The sequence below is a fragment of the Scyliorhinus torazame genome, chromosome 9 (genome assembly GCF_047496885.1).
Source record: "Scyliorhinus torazame isolate Kashiwa2021f chromosome 9, sScyTor2.1, whole genome shotgun sequence".
Taxonomy (NCBI): domain Eukaryota; kingdom Metazoa; phylum Chordata; class Chondrichthyes; order Carcharhiniformes; family Scyliorhinidae; genus Scyliorhinus; species Scyliorhinus torazame.
This window is the reverse complement of record NC_092715.1, coordinates 206,656,807-206,678,816: the sequence shown is the minus strand read 5'-3', so window position 1 is coordinate 206,678,816 and position 22,010 is coordinate 206,656,807. Positions and strand designations below refer to the sequence as shown.

General features: G+C 46.5%; 1 protein-coding gene across 1 annotated transcript in view; it reads right to left on the bottom strand.

Annotated features, from left to right (window-relative positions):
* dusp4 (dual specificity phosphatase 4) overlaps nucleotides 1-21,303 on the bottom strand; it is a 29,397-nt gene extending 8,094 nt beyond the window's left edge. Inside the window, 4 exon segments of the mRNA XM_072517031.1 lie at nucleotides 4,648-4,867; nucleotides 8,330-8,466; nucleotides 20,790-20,976; nucleotides 20,978-21,303. Coding sequence (XP_072373132.1) covers nucleotides 4,648-4,867; nucleotides 8,330-8,466; nucleotides 20,790-20,976; nucleotides 20,978-21,151 — 718 coding nt within the window. The 5' untranslated portion in view covers nucleotides 21,152-21,303.
* Between the last annotated feature and the right edge of the window lie 707 nt (nucleotides 21,304-22,010).

Genomic DNA, 22,010 nt, shown 5'->3' with positions numbered 1-22,010 from the left:
GTGACCAAAGATGCCCATTACAAATGTTAAATTAATATCCCCCAAGGCTCATAAAATTGATCTGGGCTGCTGCCATGTGGGGACTGCCCTCGCCCATTCTCTCCAGCTCACCTTTCTAGCCACCGCCCTCAACCAATCACGAGGTCTCAATCTAGTCGCTCGCTCTGCACTCTGCAGCTTGTGTGCCTGATTTAAATGAAACCAGAACCTCACAATCAAGGGACTTGCTTTTGTCCAACATATTGTTCAAGGGGTTGATCCTATTCACTCCTAATCCCCTCAAGGTGCTTTACATTCATTGGCGGGAGGAGGTAAATTCCCAAGATTTAAATGCATCACAGAATAATTATTGTGACCAATTGTGTGATCGCAGGATATATAACATTGGTTTAAATTACACAATCTCCGCAATTCGGAGAGTGCCTCAAACTTTACCCCTTGCCACCCACGTCAAACTGGGTTAATAGGGACACATTTTTGGATAGGGTTGCACATCAGATGGGTGGTGAGCAGTGTGCACACTATGCCATTCCCAAAGGATCACGGGCAGTTTGACAGCCTGATGGGTGTGAAAAAGGTGGGGTTTCAGAATTTGAAGGGCAGCAGCTTGAGGGGGAGGATATGTAGGAGTTTCAATTGGTGGAAGCACCATTTTGGAGTCACTACAATACCTACTGCAGGGGAAAATGTGGAAGCTTTTATGCCTCAAAGCACACACATGACTGGCATAAAAGATGCCAAAACTGGCATCCAGCATTTCTGACTGTAGCTGAGGATCCCATTAACTGACAATTAAAACAACTGTCTAAAATGGTCACCACCCAACTTATACTGCCCATTTTATTGGTGGATGGAGCCAGGAACTGGCAGCAATCTGCCAGAAGTGATGAAAACAGCATCAAACGGGTGTGGACTGCAGATCTGACCAACTAACAAACAGGGTAAAAAATGACACCTGTACAGAACTGAAATTGATAGAGAAACTTCACATTTTACTTACTTTTTCAAGGGGATTGTATTGTGTATGTTTGGGGGGAGAATGTAAGGGATTACATCTGTGCTATGGGTTCAACGACAAGGAAAATTAGGAGAAAAGTTAAGAGGAAATATAACTTAGGAGAGGTTACTGATCGAGGTGTTAAGATTCAAAACAGAGGTAAAAAAGCCAACATAAGTGTACTTTCCTGAATGCTCGTAGTATTCGGAATAATGGCGCAAATCATCATGAATGACTATGATTTAGTGGCCGTTACTGAAACATGGTTAAAGGATGGTCATGACTGGGAGTTAAATATCCAAGGGTATCAAACTATTCGGAAGAACAGAGTGGATGGTAAGGGAGGTGGTGTAGCTCTGTTATTTAGGGATGACATCCGGGCAATAGTAAGGGACGACATCGGTGCTATGGAGGATAAGGTTGAATCCATTTGGGTGGAAATCAGGAATAGTAAGGCAAAAAAGTCACTGATAGGAGTAGTCTATAGGCCACCAAATAGTAATATTATGGTGGGGCAGGCAATAAACAAAGAAACAACGGATGCATGTAGAAATGGTACAGCAGTTATCATGGGGGATTTTAATCTACATGTCGATTGGTTTAACCAGGTCGGTCAAGGCAGCCCTGAGGAGGAGTTTATAGAATGTATCCGCGATAGTTTCCTAGAACAGTATGTAATGGAACCTACGAGGGAACAAGCGGTCCTAGATCTGGTCCTGTGTAATGAGACAGGATTGATTCATGATCTCATAGTTAGGGATCCTCTCGGAAGGAGCGATCACAATATGGTGGAATTTAAAATACAGATGGAGGGTGAGAAGGTAAAATCAAACACCAGTGTTTTGTGCTTAAACAAAGGAGATTACAATGGGATGAGAGAAGAACTAGCTACGGTAGACTGGGAGCAAAGACTTTGGTGAAACAGTTGAGGAACAGTGAAGAACCTTCCAAGTGATTTTTCACAGTGCTCAGCAAAGGTTTATACCAACAAAAAGGAAGGACGGTAGAAAGAGGGAAAATCAACCGTGGATATCTAAGGAAATAAGGGAGAGTATCAAATTGAAGGAAAACGCATACAAAGTGGCAAAGATTAGTGGGAGACTAGAGGACTGGGAAATTGTTAGGGGGCAACAGAAAGCTACTAAAAAAGCTTAAAGAAGAGTAAGATAGATTATGAGAGTAAACTTGCTCAGAATATAAAAACAGATCGTAAAAGTTTCTACAAATAAAATAAAATAAAAAAGTGTGGCCAAGGTGGACCATTGGTCCTTTAGAGGATGAGAAGGGAGATTTAATAATGAGAGATGAGGAAATGGCTGAGGAACTGAACAGGTTTTTTGGGTCGGTCTTCACAGTGGAAAACACAAATAACATGCCAGTGACTGATAGAAATGAGGCTATGACAGGTGAGGACCTTGAGAGGATTGTTATCACTAAGGAGGTAGTGATGGGCAAGCTAATGGGGCTAAAGTTGGACAAGTCTCCTGGCCCTGATGGAATGCATCCCAGAGTGCTAAAAGAGATGGCTAGGGAAATTGCAAATGCACTAGTGATAATTTACCAAAATTCACTAGACTCTGGGGTGGTCCCATATTGTGGTAGTAGGGAAGATGCTGGAATCTATCATCAAGGAAGAAATAGCGAGGCATCTGGATGGAAATTGTCCCATTGGGCAGACGCAGCATGGGTTCATAAAGGGCAGATCATACCCAACTAATTTAGTGGCATTTTTTGAGGATATTACCAGTGCGGTAGATAACGGGGAGCCAATGGATGTGGTATATCTGAATTTCCAGAAAGCCTTTGACAAGGTGCCACACAAAAGGTTGCTGCATAAGATAAAGATACATGGCATTAAGGGTAAAGTAGTAGCATAGATAGAGGATTGTTTAATTAATAGAAAGCAAAGAGTGGGATTAATGGGTGTTTCTCTGGTTGGCAATCAGTAGCTAGTGGTGTCCCTCAGGGATCGATCAGTGTTGGGCCCACAATTGTTCACAATTTACATAGATGATTTGGTGTTGGGGACCAAGGGCAATGTGTACAAGTTTGCAGACGACACTAAGATGAGTGGTAAAGCAAAAAGTGCAGAGGATACTGGAAGTCTGCAGAGGGATTTGGATAGGCTAAGTGAATGGGCTAGGGCCTGGAAGATGGAATACAATGTTGACAAATGTGAGGTTATCCATTTTGGTAGGAATAACAGCAAAAGGGATTATTATTTGAATGATAAAATATTAAAACATACTGCTGTGCAGAGAGACCTGGGTGTGCTAGTGCATGAGTCGCAAAACGTTGGTTTACAGGTGCAACAGGTGATTAAGAAGGCAAATGGAATTTTGTCCTTCATTGCTAGAGGGATGGAATTTAAGACGAGGGAGGTTATGCTGCAATTGTATAAGGTGTTAGTGAGGCCACACCTGGAGTATTGTGTTCAGTTTTGTCTCACTTGAGAAAGGACGTACTGGCACTGGAGGGTGTGCAGAGAAGATTCACTAGGTTAATCCCAGAGCTGAAGGGGTTGGATTGCGAGGAGAGGTTGAGTAGACTGGGACTGTACTCATTGGAATTTAGAAGGATGAGGGGCGGATCTTATAGAAACATATAAAATTATGAAGGGAATAGATAGGATAGATGCGGGCAGGTTGTTTCCACTGGCGGGTGAAAGCAGAACTAGGGGGCATAGCCTCAAAATAAGGGGAAGTAGATTTAGGACTGAGTTTAGGAGGAACTTCTTCACCCAAAGGGTTGTGAATCTATGGAATTCCTTGCCCAGTGAAGCAGTAGAGGCTCCTTCATTAAATGTTTTTAAGATAAAGATAGATAGTTTTTTGAAGAATAAAGGGATTAAGGGTTATGGTGTTCGGGCCGGAAAGTGGAGCTGAGTCCACAAATATCATCCATGATCTTTTGAATGGCGGAGCAGGCTCGAGGGTACAGATGGCCTACTCCTGCTCCTAGTTCTTATGTTCTTATAAGAGTGGAAATGAAGATGAGTTCAGCTAGGGGGTGTGTGGGGGTTGGGTTTGTGCTGAGTGTGGAGGTGGGTGGGTATGTGGGTGGATGTATGTATATGTGTGGGTGTGTGTGTGTGTGCGTGTTTGCGTGAATGTATGATGATGGATGTGTAATCAAAACTACATCAGTTGATCCTCAATTAGCATATCCTGCAATTCAGCAAGTCAATGCTCCCGTGTCCCACTTGATTTTAATCCCACTCAGCCCTATTTTGAAATAGAAATGGAACATCAGAGACATGAAAAGCCCCCCCCCCCCCCCCCCCCCCACCACCACACCCCCAGCAGGAATTCTTTAAACGATTGAGTCATAGTAGCTGCTTTTCATAAATTACTGCCCGTGACTCAGTTGTTCATCTACTGGGAGTATTTGTTGATATATTTGGGTGGGGAGGACAGTGTGCTCCAAGTGATTTTCATTCAATTTTCCAGATAGATGCAGCTGGCGTGCCAAAGGTCTGATTCGGGAATGTTTAAAAGTGGCACCTTCCATTTCTATTAGTAGAGGAACAAACATAAATAATCCCCCCAAAAAACATCAATCACCAACTATTAAGTTGAAATCAGATGGACAAAATGCTAAGAAACCTGGCAATAAACAATGAGGAATATGAAATTAGGGATACGTCTTACCAATGAACTCTATTGCTTCCATGAACCAGAAACTGATGTCCGTTTTCTGATCGTCCTCCACTGGAATACATTTATATTGATAATGATCCTCGAAATGGTTCGGACAATTGGAGGAGACGTTCAGAAGAGCTGTAATCCCCATGGCATCGAGTGTGTCCTTTTTTGATGCATGATACGCACTTCCAAGATAGAGAAAAGGGAGAATTTCCACTGGGCCTCCCTATAATCAAATACATGAATCAGTATATAGCACAGTAGCTGCCACAACAATGTCTGCAGTGGTGACAAAAACAATACCTCTACAGTCGTCTTTCTGCTGTCGGCCTCAGTTCCTGGTTATGCACTGCCAACAGGCAATTCTCCCAATGTTACCACATCATATCACAACAGATAATACTAATATAACACCCATGGAACATCACCAGATTGTGAGGCAGCACTGGTTCCAGTGTTATACCACTGGTATAACAAAGAAAGATCCAGGTTGCCCTAACTTCATAATCCATGGTTTTCAAACAAGCCTAGTTAATGAGGTGATAAAACAGAATATTTTCTGTTAGTACATAGACATAGTACATAGAACATACAGTGCAGAAGGAGGCCATTCGGCCCATCGAGTCTGCACCGACCCAATTAAGCCCTCACTTCCACCCTATCCCCGTAACCCAATAACCCCTCCTAACCTTTTTGGTCAGTAAGGGCAATTTATCATGGCCAATACCCCTAACCTGCACGTCTTTGGACTGTGGGAGGAAACCGGAGCATCCGGATGAAACCCACGCACACACGGGGAGAACGTGCAGACTCCGCACAGACAGTGACCCAGCAGGGAATCGAACCTGGGACCCTGGCGCTGTGAAGCCACAGTGCTAATCACTTGTGCTACCGTGCTGCCCATGTTAGGTAACCCTTCATCCTTAAATGTTCTTCTGACACAATCCAAGGCCCTACCATTAGAACTACAGTGTTGAAATTACACTCCAAGGCTTAGACCATTTCTAAACCGCCTCACCTTGAACACTCACCCCCAAAAACACTGGGTGCTGGGTTAATTGAAACTTTCAAGATGGAGACTGACAAATTTGGTTGGTTACGACCGTCAAGGAATAAGTAGCAAAGGGGGATAAATGGAATGGAGGTACAGATCACCCGGAATCAAACTGAATCCTGAAGCAAGCCTCTGGGCCTGAATGGCCTCTTCCTATGTTCTAATGTTCTCTTCATTCCAAGACCCTGTAGACTCTTGGAAACCTTGCTCAGTTCCAGTACCAAGGCTTTCTTGTAAATGGGAATGGCTTTGCCTCAGCCTTGACTCTATCAGATGTTCCTTCCATCGCAGCTTAGTAACTTACTCCGAGAAGATCAACAAGATCAGATCTCACAGAGGGAGGGGTGACTGCAGCAAATAATCTCTATCGTGTAATGCAAAGCTGGGGAGCGCAAATAATACTTCCAAAAAAAAAAATGAAGGACCCTTGCGTTATTGATCACATCTGGCCAGAGACGTCCCTTGCTCAGAGTTTTATATTTGGTAAGAGGTCAGTTGGTGATTGACTTCCACTGGACTGCTTGTACATTCTTTACATCTTTTGTGAGGGCCACGAAGAATCCAGCATGAGTTGAAGGATAGAAAGAAATAACATTTATTTACAATAATATATAGCAGCAGCAGCAGCACTCCTCTCTAGCTAGTTCCAAACTGGGCAGCTCTATTTATGCAGGGAGTCTGCTAATGATTTCTCCGCCCCCCCCATTGGGGAATCTCATACTCCCTGAGGATTGTGGGATTGCCATTAGTCTCCAGCCAGTGGTAAGCAGGCAGGTTGTAACAACGTCATAAATCAGAGCTCAAATCAAAAATATATTTAAACTCTATTGCTCCTGGGAGCACCACTACACAGGATTGAGAAACAGCCATCTGCTCATTGTCATTTAGCAAAAGTCTCTGTTCACATTTACATATTACTACTTCTACAGAAGACATTCATCGGTAGGGAAGAATACCGTTGGTTATCTTTTCTACATAATGTACTGGAATGCTTTTACACCTAGGGGCCCAGCTGAGAGTTCCAGCATTTTCTGTTTTTATTTCACTCTATTAATAAGCTAGGCATCAGCGCAGGTTCAGAGACAGCACTCTCACTCCTGAAAGAAAGGTTGTGGGTGCAAGTCACTCCAGAGATTGAATACATTTCATTTGCTGCGATTTTGCCCACGTGCTCGCCGTGAGCGCAGACAGGATGCAAGGAAACCTCATTTCAATATAATTAGCGGGCTCCCCGGTGATATTGTCATCACCCACCCAACCCCCTCCCCAACAACAATATGACATCACGTTGGCGAGGTTTACAACTGTTTTTCAAATGAGAACCAGGCGAAGAGAACCCAACTGGAGGCGGACAGGTAAGCACAGCCCCAGTAGGGCGGTAGTACCCGGACACTGCCCCCTGGCATCATGGGCAGTACCGGGAGGCTCCCTGGAGAGCGTCATTGGGAAGAATGGGTGGGGGTTCCTCTTGTGGGTGGGGGAGAAGATGGGTGGTGTCCCCATGTTCTTGTTGTGGGGAGGGGTGAGGAGAAAAAGTTATGAGATCAGATGCCCTTACCGCAGGATTTCCAGTTGCTGGGGTTTCTACAAAGTTCAGGATTATCTGGCAAGAAAAGTCAGCTGTGTAGCCTGGAAGCTGAACGTTAGTTATCTCACATTACCCAGAGTGGGAAATTCTGCCCATTATCTAGGTGGACACTCAGGTGCTGCACTGTTCAAGGTACCTTCTGCCTACTGATGGTTAACCAAGGTTCTCTCTACTCTCTCAGGTTGACTTTAAAGCTCCCTTTAGCAGGGACAGGGGGGAGTTGTTCCTGGTGTCCTGGCCAATATCCATCCCTCAACCAATCATCACGAAAAGCAGACGGTCAGGTTGCTACACGCTGCTTCTTGTGGAATCTTGCTGTACATATTTTTGACTGCTGCGTTTCTGCACATCACAGCAGTGACCACAATGCAGTGGTATTTAATTGGCTGTGAAGAACTCTAGGATGTCCTGACGTTGTAAAAGGCGCTATATAATGGCAATTTCTCCTTCCCAGTTTGAGGCAAAAATCACCAGATAAAAATCACTGGATAATAGAAAGTTCTGCCGAATGTTCACAGGCCCGAATCATGGTTCTCGCTCCACAGTTGCTGCTGAGATTTCCAGCATTTTCTGTTTTTATTTCAAGCTATTAATAAGCTAGTCAGTATATGGAGGGGCATGGATGCACAGTAGTCAGCACTGCTGCCACACAGTGCCAGGGACCCGGGTAGAATTTCAGCCTTTGGTGACTGTGTGTGTGAAGTTTGCACGTTCTCCCCGTGCCTGCATGGGTTTCCTTCAGGTGCTCCGGTTTCCTCCCACAGTCTAAAGATGCGCGGGTTAGATGGATTGGCCATGCCAAATTGCGCCAGAGTGCCCAGGGATGTGCAAGCTAAGTTATGGGGTTACGGCGAGAGGTGGGGTGGATGGATGAGTGGACAAGGGTAGAGTGCTCTTTCAAAGGGTCGGTAAGACTCCCTGGGCTGAATGGCCTCCTTCAGTACTGTAGTGATTTTGTGATTTGATGATTCACAGCAAATTCACCTCTATTTTAATATTGCAAATTGGAAGAAAAAAGGAATGAAGTACAGAGAGACTAATGTTACCTGGTCATGGAGTGGAGTCCCACAGGCACTCGAACTTGTTCCGGGTGACTCGGCGTTGGATGGTGACAAGATTCCCAATGGACTTTTTTCCTTAACGCAAAACTCAGGATACTCTGAAGAAAACCTCTCGTATCCTCCTGCAACAGTAAAGAAGCAACGTAAAGAAACATTGTATTATTGCACACGGCTGGTTGCTTTTCCGAAGCCTATGTGTTTTACAGGGCTGAGGAATCTGGTAACAGTGCTCTTTACAATGGCAAAAACATAAGTGAGTGAGATATATCTCGACTTTTAACGTCAAACACCCTTTTCCACCCCACCCAATGTTCTATTTCTTTGACTTCAATGCAAATGGAAATCAGGCGAGACAGAAAACATCTGAACAGTTGTCATTTTTTGCTACTATCCAGCAAAGCCAATTTCAATACCCAAGTCCTTGAACAGGGTGGAAGAAATAGTTACTTGACCCATGAAATTTAATTCATCTATAGACCTTGTGCATTCCTATAGACCATGAGCTGCATCTCACCTCTATTGCTTCAGGGCAAGTTCTGCATAAGTGCTTGATATTCATTAGGATATCTCTCCATTTGCACACCTCCATCTGACTTGCTGGCACAAAGCAACCTATCCCAACAACCCAGGAAGTTGAAATTGGTCTTTCGCAGTAAGATAAAACGAGCGATAGCGAATCTCAATTTTGTTTTTCCCTATTGGGTTCAAAATGGGCTGTTGATTTGGTTTTGGCCATTCCTGTGCTACTTCAGACGATCAATTTCACTCCCACTGTCTCTGAAAGAAGCATTTAATTTTCTCAGGATCTATGTCCTTGGTCTGGTTTGAGCCCCATGCGTCCTGGCTCAGTTTTCATAGACCAAACCAAGTAGATCCCGTGGGTAAGAGTTTCTATGGACTGTTTCCTCAACATCACTGTTGTCTCAGCATATTTTCAGACCTAGATCAAGCCTGCATAAGGCTCCTGCACAAACAAATGCAGTTCCGTGAACCCCCTCTCGTAACTTGGAATCGCAAAATCATCTCGATTTTCCTCTCAGAACCCTGCAATATGTCAATGTAATTGGACATAAATTGTTCGAAAAACTGCATCCATTTTTTAAAACACCTGGCCTAATTCAGGGAGATTTAGCAGTTTGGATCAGAAATTGGCTAGCTGGAAGAAGACAAAGGGTGGTGGTTGATGGGAAGTGTTCAGACTGGAGTCCAGTTACTAGTGGTGTACCACAAGGATCTGTTTTGGGGCCACTGCTGTTTGTCATTTTTTATAAATGACCTGGAGGAGGGCGTAGAAGGATGGGTGAGTAAATTTGCAGGTGACACTAAAGTCGGTGGAGTTGTGGACAGTGCGGACGGATGTTACAAGTTACAGAGAGACATAGATAAGCTGCAGTGCTGGGCTGAGAGATGGCAAATGGAGTTTAATGCAGAAAAGTGTGAGGTGATTCATTTTGGAAGGAATAACAGGAAGACAGAGTACTGGGCTAATGGTAAGATTCTTGGCAGTGAGGATGAGCAGAGAGATCTCGGTGTCCATGTACATAGATCCCTGAAAGTTGCCACTCAGGTTGAGGGGGTTGTTAAGAAGGCGTATGGTGTGTTAGCTTTTATTGGTAGAGGGATTGAGTTTTGGAGCCATGAGGTCATGTTGCAGCTGTACAAAACTCTGGTGCGGCCGCATTTGGAGTATTGCGTGCAATTCTGGTCGCCGCATTATAGGAAGGATGTGGAACCATTGGAAAGGGTGCAGAGGAGATTTACCAGAATGTTGCCTGGTATGGAGGGAAGATCTTATGAGGAAAGGCTGAGGGACTTGAGGCTGTTTTCGCTAGAGAGAAGAAGGTTAAGAGGTGACTTAATTGAGGCATACAAGATGATCAGAGGATTGGATAGGGTGGACAGTGAGAGCCTTTTTCCTCGGATGGTGATGTCTAGCACGAGGGGACATAGCTTTAAATTGAGGGGTGATAGATATAAGACAGATGTCAGAGGTAGGTTCTTTACTCAGAGTAGTAAGGGTGTGGAATGCCCTGCCTGCAACAGTAGTGGACTTGCCAACATTAAGGGCATTCAAATGGTCATTGGATAGACATATGGACGATAAGGGAATAGTGTAGATGGGCTTTAGAGTGGTTTCACAGGTCGGCGCAACATCGAGCGGCGAAGGGCCTGTACTGCGTTGTAATGTTCTATGTTCTAATTAATCAGTGATCCATAAAAGATTAGAAAAACTGGTTTCAACTGAAATTCAAATGCTTCAAGGCATTGTAGTTAATTAGCATTATTGATAACAGCTTCACATTGTCCGAAACATTCAGTGAATGATTAATAACCCCACTTCATTGATAAATGCCCTTCATTGTGCACATCCTGACTTGGTGGGCATTACCTTGCATTTATCTACACTAAAATTCATCTGTCACTTGAGGTGCAATAAGCTTCAAAATCTAAGAGCAGAATTAAACCATGAACATAAAAGAAGGTGGGTATTTTCCCAAGCTGGGAGTGCCTAGCCAGATAATGGGACCAGATATCCAAGCTTTACTGAAACTTGCTATAGTGTGGCAGAGTGCACAGAATGTAGAGTGGATGGAACAAGTTGGGGGAGGGGTCTGGGAAAAGCTGACTATTTGTCAAAGACCAAATATATCCTCAAGGGGGAAGCTTTGAGAGTCAATAGCCATGGAATCAGTGACAGGAAGCGTAGGAAATTAATACGGAGGCACTCCAAATTTTACTAAATCAATGTGAAATTGCTTGACTAGATTAAGAGGGCTTCTCAGAAAGAGAATCTGCTCATCACGGGTAACTTATTATCTGAAGTAAAGCGGACAGAAATAGGAAAAGCTACAATAGCAGGATTTAAATGCAAGTCAGGAGAACTCGCCTGCCATATTGGAGTAAAAAAAAGTGATAAAATTAGAGCGAGGAATCCTCAAATGCGGTGGGATCAAAATTGATCCTTGTTGCATCTATTTTGCTGATGTAAAATGAGACTAATTTTGGGGCACAAGGTCAGACCCTTACACTGCTAGAGGGATACAAGCACCACTATATTGGTATTGGTGCCCGTCTGCAACAGGTATTGAGCCCTTTGCACACGTAAATGATGGTCGAGCGGCCTAAGGCGCTGTGTTCAGGTCGCAGTCTCCTCTGGAGGCGTGGGTTCGAATCCCACTCCTGACATTGACTTTTGGGGTGACACGGCAGCACAGTGGTTAGCACTGTTGCTTCACAGCGCTGGGGTCCCAGGTTCGATCCCCAGCTTGGGTCACTGTCTGTGCGGAGTCTGCGCGTTCTCGCAGTGTCTGCGTGGGTTTCCTCCGGGTGCTCCAGTTTCCTCCCACAAGCCCCGAAAGACATGCTGTTAGGTAATTTGGACATTCTGAATTCTCCCTCTGTGTACCCGAACAGGCGCCGGAATGTGGCGACTAGAGGCTTTTACAGTAACTTCATTGCAGTGTTAATGTAAGCCGACTTGTGACAATAAAGATTATTATATGAGCAATCTAATATCTCGGGAAGATCCACACAGAACAAATGCCCAAGCCTGGCCCCCAGCCGTTTAAATGCTCTTGAGGACCACTGCCAAGCCACAATCCTCCACCTGCCATTTTGCGTACAGCTTCCTTACAGTTTGCCAACCTGAAAATGACCCATTTATCCCTTCTCTCTGCCAATCCTTTATCCATGCTGATATGTTATCCCCTACACCATCTTGTATGTTAACCTTTGATGTGGTATCTTATCACGTGCCTTTTGGAAATCCAAGTACACCACATCTACAAGTTCCCTTTTATCTACCTTGCATGCTGCTGAAAAAATTCTAATAAATTGGTTAAACCTGATTTCTCTGTCACATAGTCATAGAACATAGAACATTACAGCGCAGCACAGGCCCTTCGGCCCTCGATGTTGCGCCAACCTGTGAAACCACTCTAAAGCCCATCTACACTATTCCCTTATCATCCATATGTCTATCCAATGACCATTTGAATGCCCTTAATGTTGGTGAGTCCACTACTGTTGCAGGCAGGGCATTCCATGCCCTTACTACTCTCTGAGTAAAGAATCTACCTCTGACATCTGTCCTATATCTATCTCCCCTCAATTTAAAACTATGTCCCCTCATGCTAGACATCACCATCCGAGGAAAAAGGCTCTCACTGTCCACCTATCTAATCCTCTGATCATCTTGTATGCCTCAATTAAGTCACCTCTTAACCTTCTTCTCTCTCACGAAAACAGCCTCAAGTCCCTCAGCCTTCCCTCATAAGATCTTCCCTCCATACCAGGCAACATTCTGGTAAATCTCCTCTGCATCCTTTCCAATGCTTCCACATCCTTCCTATAAAGCGGCGACCAGAATTGCACGCAATACTCCAAATGCGGCCGCACCAGTGTTTTGTACAGCTGCAACATGACCTCATGGCTCCGAAACTCAATCCCTCTACCAATAAAAGCTAACACACCGTACGCCTTCTTAACAACCCTCTCAACCTGGGTGGCAACTTTCAGGAATCTATGTACATGGATACCAAGATCTCTCTGCTCATCCACACTACCAAGAATCTTACCATTAGCCCAGTACTCTGTCTTCCTGTTATTCCTTCCAAAATGAATCACCTCACATTTTCTGCATTAAACTCCATTTGCCACCTTTCAGCCCAGCGCTGCAGTTTATCTATGTCCCTCTGTAACTTGTAACATCCTTCCGCACTGTCCACAACTCCACTGACTTTAGTGTCATCTGCAAATTTACTCACCCATCCTTCTACGCCCTCGTCCAGGTCATTTATAAAAGTGACAAACAGCAGTGGCCCCAAAGCAGATCCTTGTGGTACACCACTAGTAACTGGAGTCCAGTCTGAACATTTCCCATCAACCACCACCCTTTGTCTTCTTCCAGCTAGCCAATTTCTGATCCAAATTGCTAAATCACCTTGAATCCCATGCCTCTGTATTTTCTGCAATAGCCTGCCATGGGGAACCTTATCAAACGCTTTACTGAAATCCATATACACCACATCAACTGCTTTACCCTCATCCACCTGTTTGGTCACCTTCTCAAAGAACTCAATGAGGTTTGCGAGGCACGACCTACCCTTCACAAAACCGTGTTGACTATCTCTAATCAAATTATTCCTTTCCAGATGATTATACATCCTATCTCTTATAAACCTTTCCAAGACATTGCCCACAACAGAAGTAAGGCTCACTGGTCTATAGTTACCGGGGTTGTCTCTACTCCCCTTCTTGAACAAGGGGACAACATTTGCTATCCTCCAGTCTTCTGGCACTATTCCTGTCGACAAAGTTGACTTAAAGATCAAAGCCAAAGGCTCAGCAATCTCCTCCCTAGCTTCCCAGAGAATCCTAGGATAAATCCCATCCGGCCCAGGGGACTTATCTATTTTCACACATGTTGACTCTGCCTGATCACATTATGATGTTCTAAGTATCCTGCTGCAACCTCCTTAATAATGGATTCTAGCAATTTCCCCATGACAGATGTGGGGCTAACTGGCCTGTAGCTTCCTGCTTTTTGGCTCCCTCCTTTCTTGAATATATTTGCTATTTTCCAATCCACTGGAACCCTTCCAGCATCAAAGGAATTTTGGGAGATTATAACCAATACCTCTACTGCTTCTGCAATCACTTCTTTTAATACCCTAGGATGCAGGCCAGTTGGTCCAGTTGGTCCTGGAGACTTGCCAGAGCCTCTCGGTCCAATAGTTTTCCCAGCACCTTTTCCCTAGTGATTGAGGTTCTTCCCTCGCATTCACCTTTTGATTTTCCAGCTTAAGTTTCCCAAGTTTCAACACCTCTGCCACTTCCTTGTTCTCCATACTGATCTTCCCAGATTCACTTGCCAGAAGAGCAGCACTAATTTGAGTCACTCTCCTATTTTAAAACTTGTTTTTAGATTACTATTAGTTTTCTCTTGTACTCAACTTTCTCCCTTTTGATCATGTTTTTAGTCATTGTTTGCTGGTTCTCAAAATCTGACCAACCTTCTAACCTACCACTAATCTTTGCAGATTTTTACTTTCAATTGAATACAGTCCTTAACTTCTTTATTCAACACGGGTTTTGCATCCTTCTCAAAGTATTTTTTGCATACTGGGACAAATCTTTGCTGAGAGTTTTTAAATATCTCCTCAAAGGTCTGCCATTGCATCTCTACTGTCCTACCTTTAAACCTAGTTTCCCAGTTTTCTTCAGCTAGCTCTGCTTTCATTCCCTTATAATGACCTTTATTCAGGTTTAAGATCCACTCTTCACCCCTTCAAATTAAACATGGAAGTTCTATCTTGTTATGACCTAAAGGCTCATTACCATGAGGTTATTGTCTCATTACCAGGATTAGAATAGCCTCCTCCCTGGTTGGCTCCAGAATGTACTCCTCTAAGAAATTGTCCTATATGAACTTATTTCCCAGGCTAACCATATTATGGACGCTAATTATTAATATTCCTAGTTATTGATAATCACCATGTTATCTAATATTAGCCGAATATTAAAGATGTCAATCCCATTCAAATATCAAACACAGGATAATGTCAATGTATAAAATTGGAAGAACTTCATTAAAAAATAATTGATAAGACTTAAAATTGTGTTCTACAATTATAATGTAAAGACCCTGAGGAAAGCAGATGTTGTGACTCTTCCTAACACGGGGGTGGATAGATAAGAAAAAATGCAGAAGGCTGGCTGGGAAAGAAATAGGGTGGGATGAAAGGCTGTTGTGTTAAAATCTGTATTAAAGCACTGTTTAATACAAAATAGGGTAGAATTTCTGCACCAGCTGAGTGTAAAGTATTATAATACTGGAATTCAGAGAGAGAAATGGGGCAATGCAATCTGCCATGGAAGGAAAATGGTGTGGCTTCCATCAACGACACACAATTCCCCTGTTCAGGTTTTCTCATTGTATCACAGTTTGTTTTGTGGGGCCTTGCTGTGTAAATTGGCTGTTGCATTTACCACATTATAAACTTCTTCTTGTGTTCGAGGAGGCATTGGCAATCATGAACTTCTCTGGGATGGAGAATTATGCTTATGGCAAAGTCCAGCAGTGGTTCACCATTGTATGGCTGTATGGCTGACCAGGAAACTCTAGAGCTGGGGGAGGAGAGGGACCAGCACCCGTTGTGGCGCTTGGAGGTGGGGCTGTTGGCGGACGAGGAGGTGAGTGAGCGGGTCCAAGGAAGCATAGAGAGATACCTGGAGGCCAACGATAATGGGGAGGTCCGAGTGGGGATGGTATGGGAGGCGCTGAAGGTGGTGGTTAGGGGAGAGCTGATCTCCATTAGGGCCCACAAGGAGAGGAGAGAGCAGAGGGAGAGGGAGAGGCTGGTGGGGAGATGGTGAGGGTAGACAGGAGGTATGCGGAGATGCCGGAGGAGGGACTGTTGAGGAAGAGGCGTTGCCTCCAGGCCGAATTCGACCTGTTGACCACCAGGAAGGCGGAGGTGCAGTGGAGGAAGGCCCAGGGGGCGATCTATGAGTATGGGGAAAAGGCAAGTCGGATTCTGGCGCAACAGCTTCGGAAGCGGGACGCAGCTACGGAGATCGGGGGAGTCAAGGATAGGGGAGGGAGTGTGGTACGGAGTGGGGTTGACATCATTGGGGCCTTCAGGGACTTTTATGAGGAATTGTATCGGTCCGAGCCCCCATGGGAGGAGGGAGGGATGGGCCGCTTTCTGAACCAAGTGAGGTTCCCGAAAGTGGAGGAGAGACTGGTGGCGGGATTGGGGGCCCCGATTGGGCTGGAGGAGCTGGCCAAAGGGATAGGGAGCATGCAGGCGGGGAAGGCACCGGGGCCGGACAGTTTCCCGGTTGAATTCTACAAGAAATATGTGGACCTGTTGGGCCCGTTGCTAGTTAGGACCTTCAATGAGTCAAGGGAGGGGGGGAACTTGCTGCTGTATGTGGCGGACCCGATGGGGGGAATGCCGGAGGGAATGAGGATCCTCAGGGAGTTCGGGGATTTCTCAGGGTACAAGCTCAACATGGGGAAGAGCGAGTTGTTCGTGGTTCACCCAGGGGACCAGGAGAGGGGGACTGGCAAGCTCCCACTAAAAAGGGCGGAGAGGAGCTTCAGGTACTTGGGGGTCCAGGTGGCCAGGAGCTGGGGGGCCCTGCATAGACTTAATTTCACGAGGCTGGTGGAGCAAATGGAGGAGGAGTTTAAGAGGTGGGCCGCGTTGCCGCTGTCCTTGGCGGGTAGGGTGCAGTCAGTTAAGATGACGGTGCTCCCAAGGTTTTTGTTCCTGTTCCAGTGCCTCCCCATGTTTATCCCGAAGGGCTTCTTTAGGCGGGTCAACAGGAGCATAACGGGGTTTGTGTGGGCGGGTGGGACTCCGAGGATGAGAAGGGTGTTCCTGGAGCGGAGTAGGGATTGGGGGGGGGGGGCTGGCACTGCCCAACCTCTGTGGGTACTACTGGGCCGCCAATGCGGCGATGGTGCGCAAGTGGGTGATGGAGGGGGAGGGGGCTGCATGGAAGAGGCTGGAGACGGCGTCTTGTGAGGGTACGAGTCTGGAGGCGCTGGCAATGGCGCCGCTGCCACTCCCTCCAGTGAGGTATACCACTAGCCCGGTGGTGGCGGCTTCCCTCAAAATCTGGGGGCAGTGGAGGCGGCACAGGGGGGAAGTTGGGGCCTCGGTGTGTACCCCAATATGGTGGAACCACTGGTTTGTCCCAGGGAGAATAGATGGAGGCTTTTTGGGGTGGCACAGGGCAGGGATAAGAAGGTTGGGGGACCTGTTTGTGGACGGGAAGTTCGCGAGCCTGGGTGAACTGGAGGAGAAGTATGGGCTCCCCCCGGGAACAGCTTCAGATATTTACAGGTAAGGGCGTGGAATTCCCGCTGCTGCTGCCACGCACAGTACAGGACAGGGTGCTCTCGGGGGGGGAGGGGGGGGGGCGGTTGGAGTGGGGAAGATCTCGGAAACTTACCAGGTGATGCAGGAGGAGGAGGAGGCCTCGGTGGTGGCGTTGAAAGGTATGTGGGAGGAGGAGTTGGGAGAGGAGATCGAAGAGGGGACGTGGGCAGATGCACTAGGGAGGGTGAACTCTTCCTCTTCATGCGTGAGGCTCAGCCTCATACAGTTTAAGGTGCCGCATAGGGCACACATGACCGGGACAAGGATGAGCCGGTTTTTTGGGGGTGAGGACAGGTGTGTTCGGTGCTCAGGGAGCCCAGCAAACCACACCCATATGTTCTGGTCTTGCCCAGTGCTGGAGGAATTTTGGAAGTGCGTGGCGAGGATGGTGTCGGGGGTCGTAGGATCCAGGGTCAAGCCGGGCTGGGGGCTCGCAATATTTGGGGTTGCAGAGGAGCCGGGAAGTGCAGGAGGCGAAAGAGGCCGGTATGCTGGCGTTTGCGTCCCTGGTAGCCCGGCGAAGGATTCTTCTTCAGTGGAGGGATGCGAGGCCCCCCGAGCGTGGAATCCTGGATCAACGATATGGCGGGGTTTATTAAATTGGAGAGGGTGAAATTCGCCTTAAGGGGATCTGTACAAGGGTTCTTTAGGTGGTGACAACCATTCTTGGACTTCCTGGCAGAGCGGTAGACAATGGTCAGCAGCAGCAGCAACCCGGGGGCGGGGGGGGGGGGTTCTATTTAATTTTTGTTTATTTACCCTGGGGGATCTGAGGGGGGTGTATATATTTGCTATGTTTGCTTTGTGTTAACTCGGGGTGTTAATTTATTATTTATGTATAGGGGGAGGGGGCACGGGGGTTGTTTTACTTTGTTTTGTATTTAATTCTATTGGGTTCCTTTTTCATTCTGTTGTTGATATTTTGTGAAAATCCTAATAAAAAAATTATTTTTTTTAAAAATGAAGTCCTGAAGTGAGGCTTGAAACCAGAACTTCTGTTCCAGAAGTAAGGACACTACTCACTATACTCTTCAATATATTCAAGAGGCGGCTAGATATAGCACTTGGTGCGAATGTGGTCAAAGGCTATGGGGAGAAAGCAGGATTAGGCTATTGAGTTGGATGATCAGCCATGATCGTGATGAATGGCGGAGCAGGCTTGAAGGGCCAAAGGGCCTCCTCCTGTTCCTATCTTCTTTGTACCTATGTACCACAAGACTTCCCTATAACAATGACCACACTTCTAAAAAAAAACAACTTAATTCACTGTGCCACATAAAAGAACGTCCTGGCAACATGGTTAGCACTGCTGCCTCACAGCGCCAGGGTCCCGGGTTCATTCTGCACTTGTGGAGTTTACACGTTCTCCCCGTGTCTACTTGGGTTTTCTTCGGTTTCCTCCCACAGCCCAAAAATGTGTAGGTTAGGTGGATAGGCCGTGCTAAATTGCCCCTTAATGTCCAAAGATGTGGTTAGTTGAGGATACCAGGAGAGGGTGGGGGAGTGAGTGGGCCTAGATAGAGTGACCTTGGGTGCAGACTTGATGGGTGGTATGGCCTCCTTCTGCACTGTTAGCATTCTATATTCTCTGCCCTCCACCCAAGCAAGAGAATTGAGAATGTGAAACCATGGGCCACTAGTTACTGATAGCATGGATGTATTTAAAGAAGGCTTGATGGATGCCGAGGGGGGAGGACAGGGTGATACAGGAGGACAGACGGTAGAAGCACTTAGAGTGAGTGGAGCGTTGGTCGGGGTATTAAAAAGAGGTGGGTTCATTGGTCTGTTTCTGTTCTGGGAATTGTCTTTCATCTCGTTTCGCAGTATTCGGGGCCTGATTACAATTGATGAAGTGAAGCGACTGCCAATACACAAACACCAATCTGCCTGGCTCTGCCGACCTGTCGCCAGGATTGATTGCCACTCAGGACAGCCTGTAGCTTTCCAAACGCATTCTACACATGGACAGATGAAAAGTGAACGCGCGAGTCCCAATCTGCACACTGGAGAGATGTACACAGATGTGCACACAAATGCAAACTCGCCCTCTGAATCCAGGGATACCGATCAGGATTGTAAACGATTGAACTGTCAGCACCCAAATAGAATTGAGATTAAACCTAACGTAAATGGCGCCACTGTTACAAAGTTCAGTGTTTTAAAAAAAAAGCCACAGAGAGCGCTGACCAGAAGGTGCATTCTCACCATGTGGTTAGTTAACAACATCATGTCACTGCTTGCTTTCTGCCAACCATTTGGTTGCAAATAGCTGTAACGTTTAGTGCACAGAGGGGAGATGTGACAGCAGCAGGGGTTCATGGAGAAACCTCTGGGATATTAAACATTCAGTTAAGAGGTAGGTATTGATTACAGCAGAGCCGCTTGCTGCCAGAACCCAGGCCAACCCAGTTCCCGGTCACTTTGTGGCACCTTTCATTGGGGGGGGGGGGGGGGGGGGGGGTTGAATGATAATTGATTTGTTTCAAGTATTTTCGCGCTCTATGTTGAGACACATTGGAAATGCGCAAAGTGACAGCTGGAGGAGAGGGGAGAAATAGTGAGTGAAGAGAATTGCAAACCCCCCCCCCCCCCCGGCCGGGAACAAGACGGCCAACTGTGAGCACCGTCCTTTGTACATCTGCCACCTTCCGCTCAGGCACTGCAGCAAGTCCCAATGTACCGCATCCATCCTCCTAGAACATCCACATCTGGCACCTTCCCAGCTGGGTCTCCTAGAAAAGGATGTAATTTCAGTGATAAGCCAGGGCCCGGCCTACCGGACATTCTGGATGTCAAACATCCCCCCCCCCCCCCCCTTCTTCCCATCAATGTCTCCTTCCCCATTCCCTCCAGACACATGGATAGGAAACGATTTCTCCTCGTCTCTAATCGTACAAGAAAACCTCAAGAAAACCTCGCAGTTCTTGATAACCAGACAATCTTACTCCAACCAACTAAAAACACAACTAAAACATTGGGTCACCAGAGAAATATCTGAAGAGCAAGGGCAGATTTCAATGAAAAATGTAGCAGTTATCAACGTGAAGAGGTTCTACAGAATGTTACAAATGTCACCAGTAAATGTTACCATTCCCAATCTCATTAACATTGAATATTGTTACTAGAAAAAAATAACCATTATGTCATTACTAAAACCAACACATTGTGAAAAATACAATAGTTACCTGCGAGTAAACCATAACCACATTATAGTGCTAATTATTAATATTCCGGGTTATTGATCAGGAACAGTTATCTCTTATTACCCCAGCATTACAAATGTCAATCCCACACTAATATCAAACGGGATAATGGGAACGTATCACATTCCAATGCTACATATCACAGTGAGTGGCTTTTAAACCGGGATTTCCTTTAACCGAGTATTGTACAATCTCAGGCTTCAAACACAGGCGAATGGTGAACTCTCCCGATTGAAATAAGACAAGGCGAGGTCAATGGTGGAAGGTGTCCAGTTGCAGGTGACTGGATGGGGGGGGGGGGGGGGGGGGGGACGGGAGGGGGACGGGGGGACTGGACGGTGCCCTTACCCTTGAGGAAGTAGATCTGAGTTGGGTAGGAGGCTCCCAGCAGTGCGGTGAGCACCGTGTTAACGGTGCTGTCCTGTCTCACCAGCTCAAACCGCTGGCTCCTCTCGTCGTACAGGACGAGGGCCGAGTAGAAGCCCTCCTGGAGGCGGCTGCGGGGCTCCTCGGCCGGGATGATGTGCTGCAGGCCTGACCGACCCTTTGGCCCTGCGCTTCACGATGGTGTTGCAGCGGACATTGAGGGAGCCGCTGATGTGACACGCACTGTACGCCAGGAAGGAGCGGCAGTCCAGCAGGAGGCACTTGCGGCCGCCCTGCCTCACCAGCCGCTTCACCTGACTGCACTCTGCATCCGACACCTCCATGCTGACCGGGAGTGTCCGCAGCCAGCCGGCCCCAGCTCCCTGCTCACTGCAGGCTTCACACACAAACAGGGCAGTCCTGTGCCGCTCTGCAGCCCCGCACTGACAGCCCGGCACTATCTGGACACTCCCTCCTGTTTATACACACATCTTATCAATGGAGCACAACCATGTATGGTTCATGACGTCCAGGTCACGGGGTGGATCCACAGCGTTTACTCTAATTCACTGTCACACATAAACAATCACATATACCCCCCGCCCAACACACACGCTTAAAATACTCAAATATCTCCCCCCCCACACACACACACACACACAAACACTCAAATATCCCACCCCACACACACACACCAACACCCCAAATATCCCCCCCCCCCCCACACACACACATCAACATCCAAATATCCTCACACACACACATAAACACACAAATATCCCCCCTCCCAACACACACACACAATAAATACTCAAATATCCCCCCACACACACACACACAAACACTCAAATATCCACCCACACGCACACACATTAAATACTCAAATATCCCCCCCCCACACACACACATACATAAACACTCAAATATCCCCCCCACACACACAACACACACATATCCCCCCCCCCCCCCACACACACACATAAATACTCAAATATCCTACCCCCCAACACACACACACACATAAACACTCAAATATCCCCCCCACACACACACATAAACACTCAAATATCCCCCCCCCCACACACACACATCAACACTCAAATATCCGCACACACACACACATCAACACCCAAATATCCCCCCCCCACACACACACATAAACACTCAAATATCCCCCCTCCCAACACACACACACATAAATAC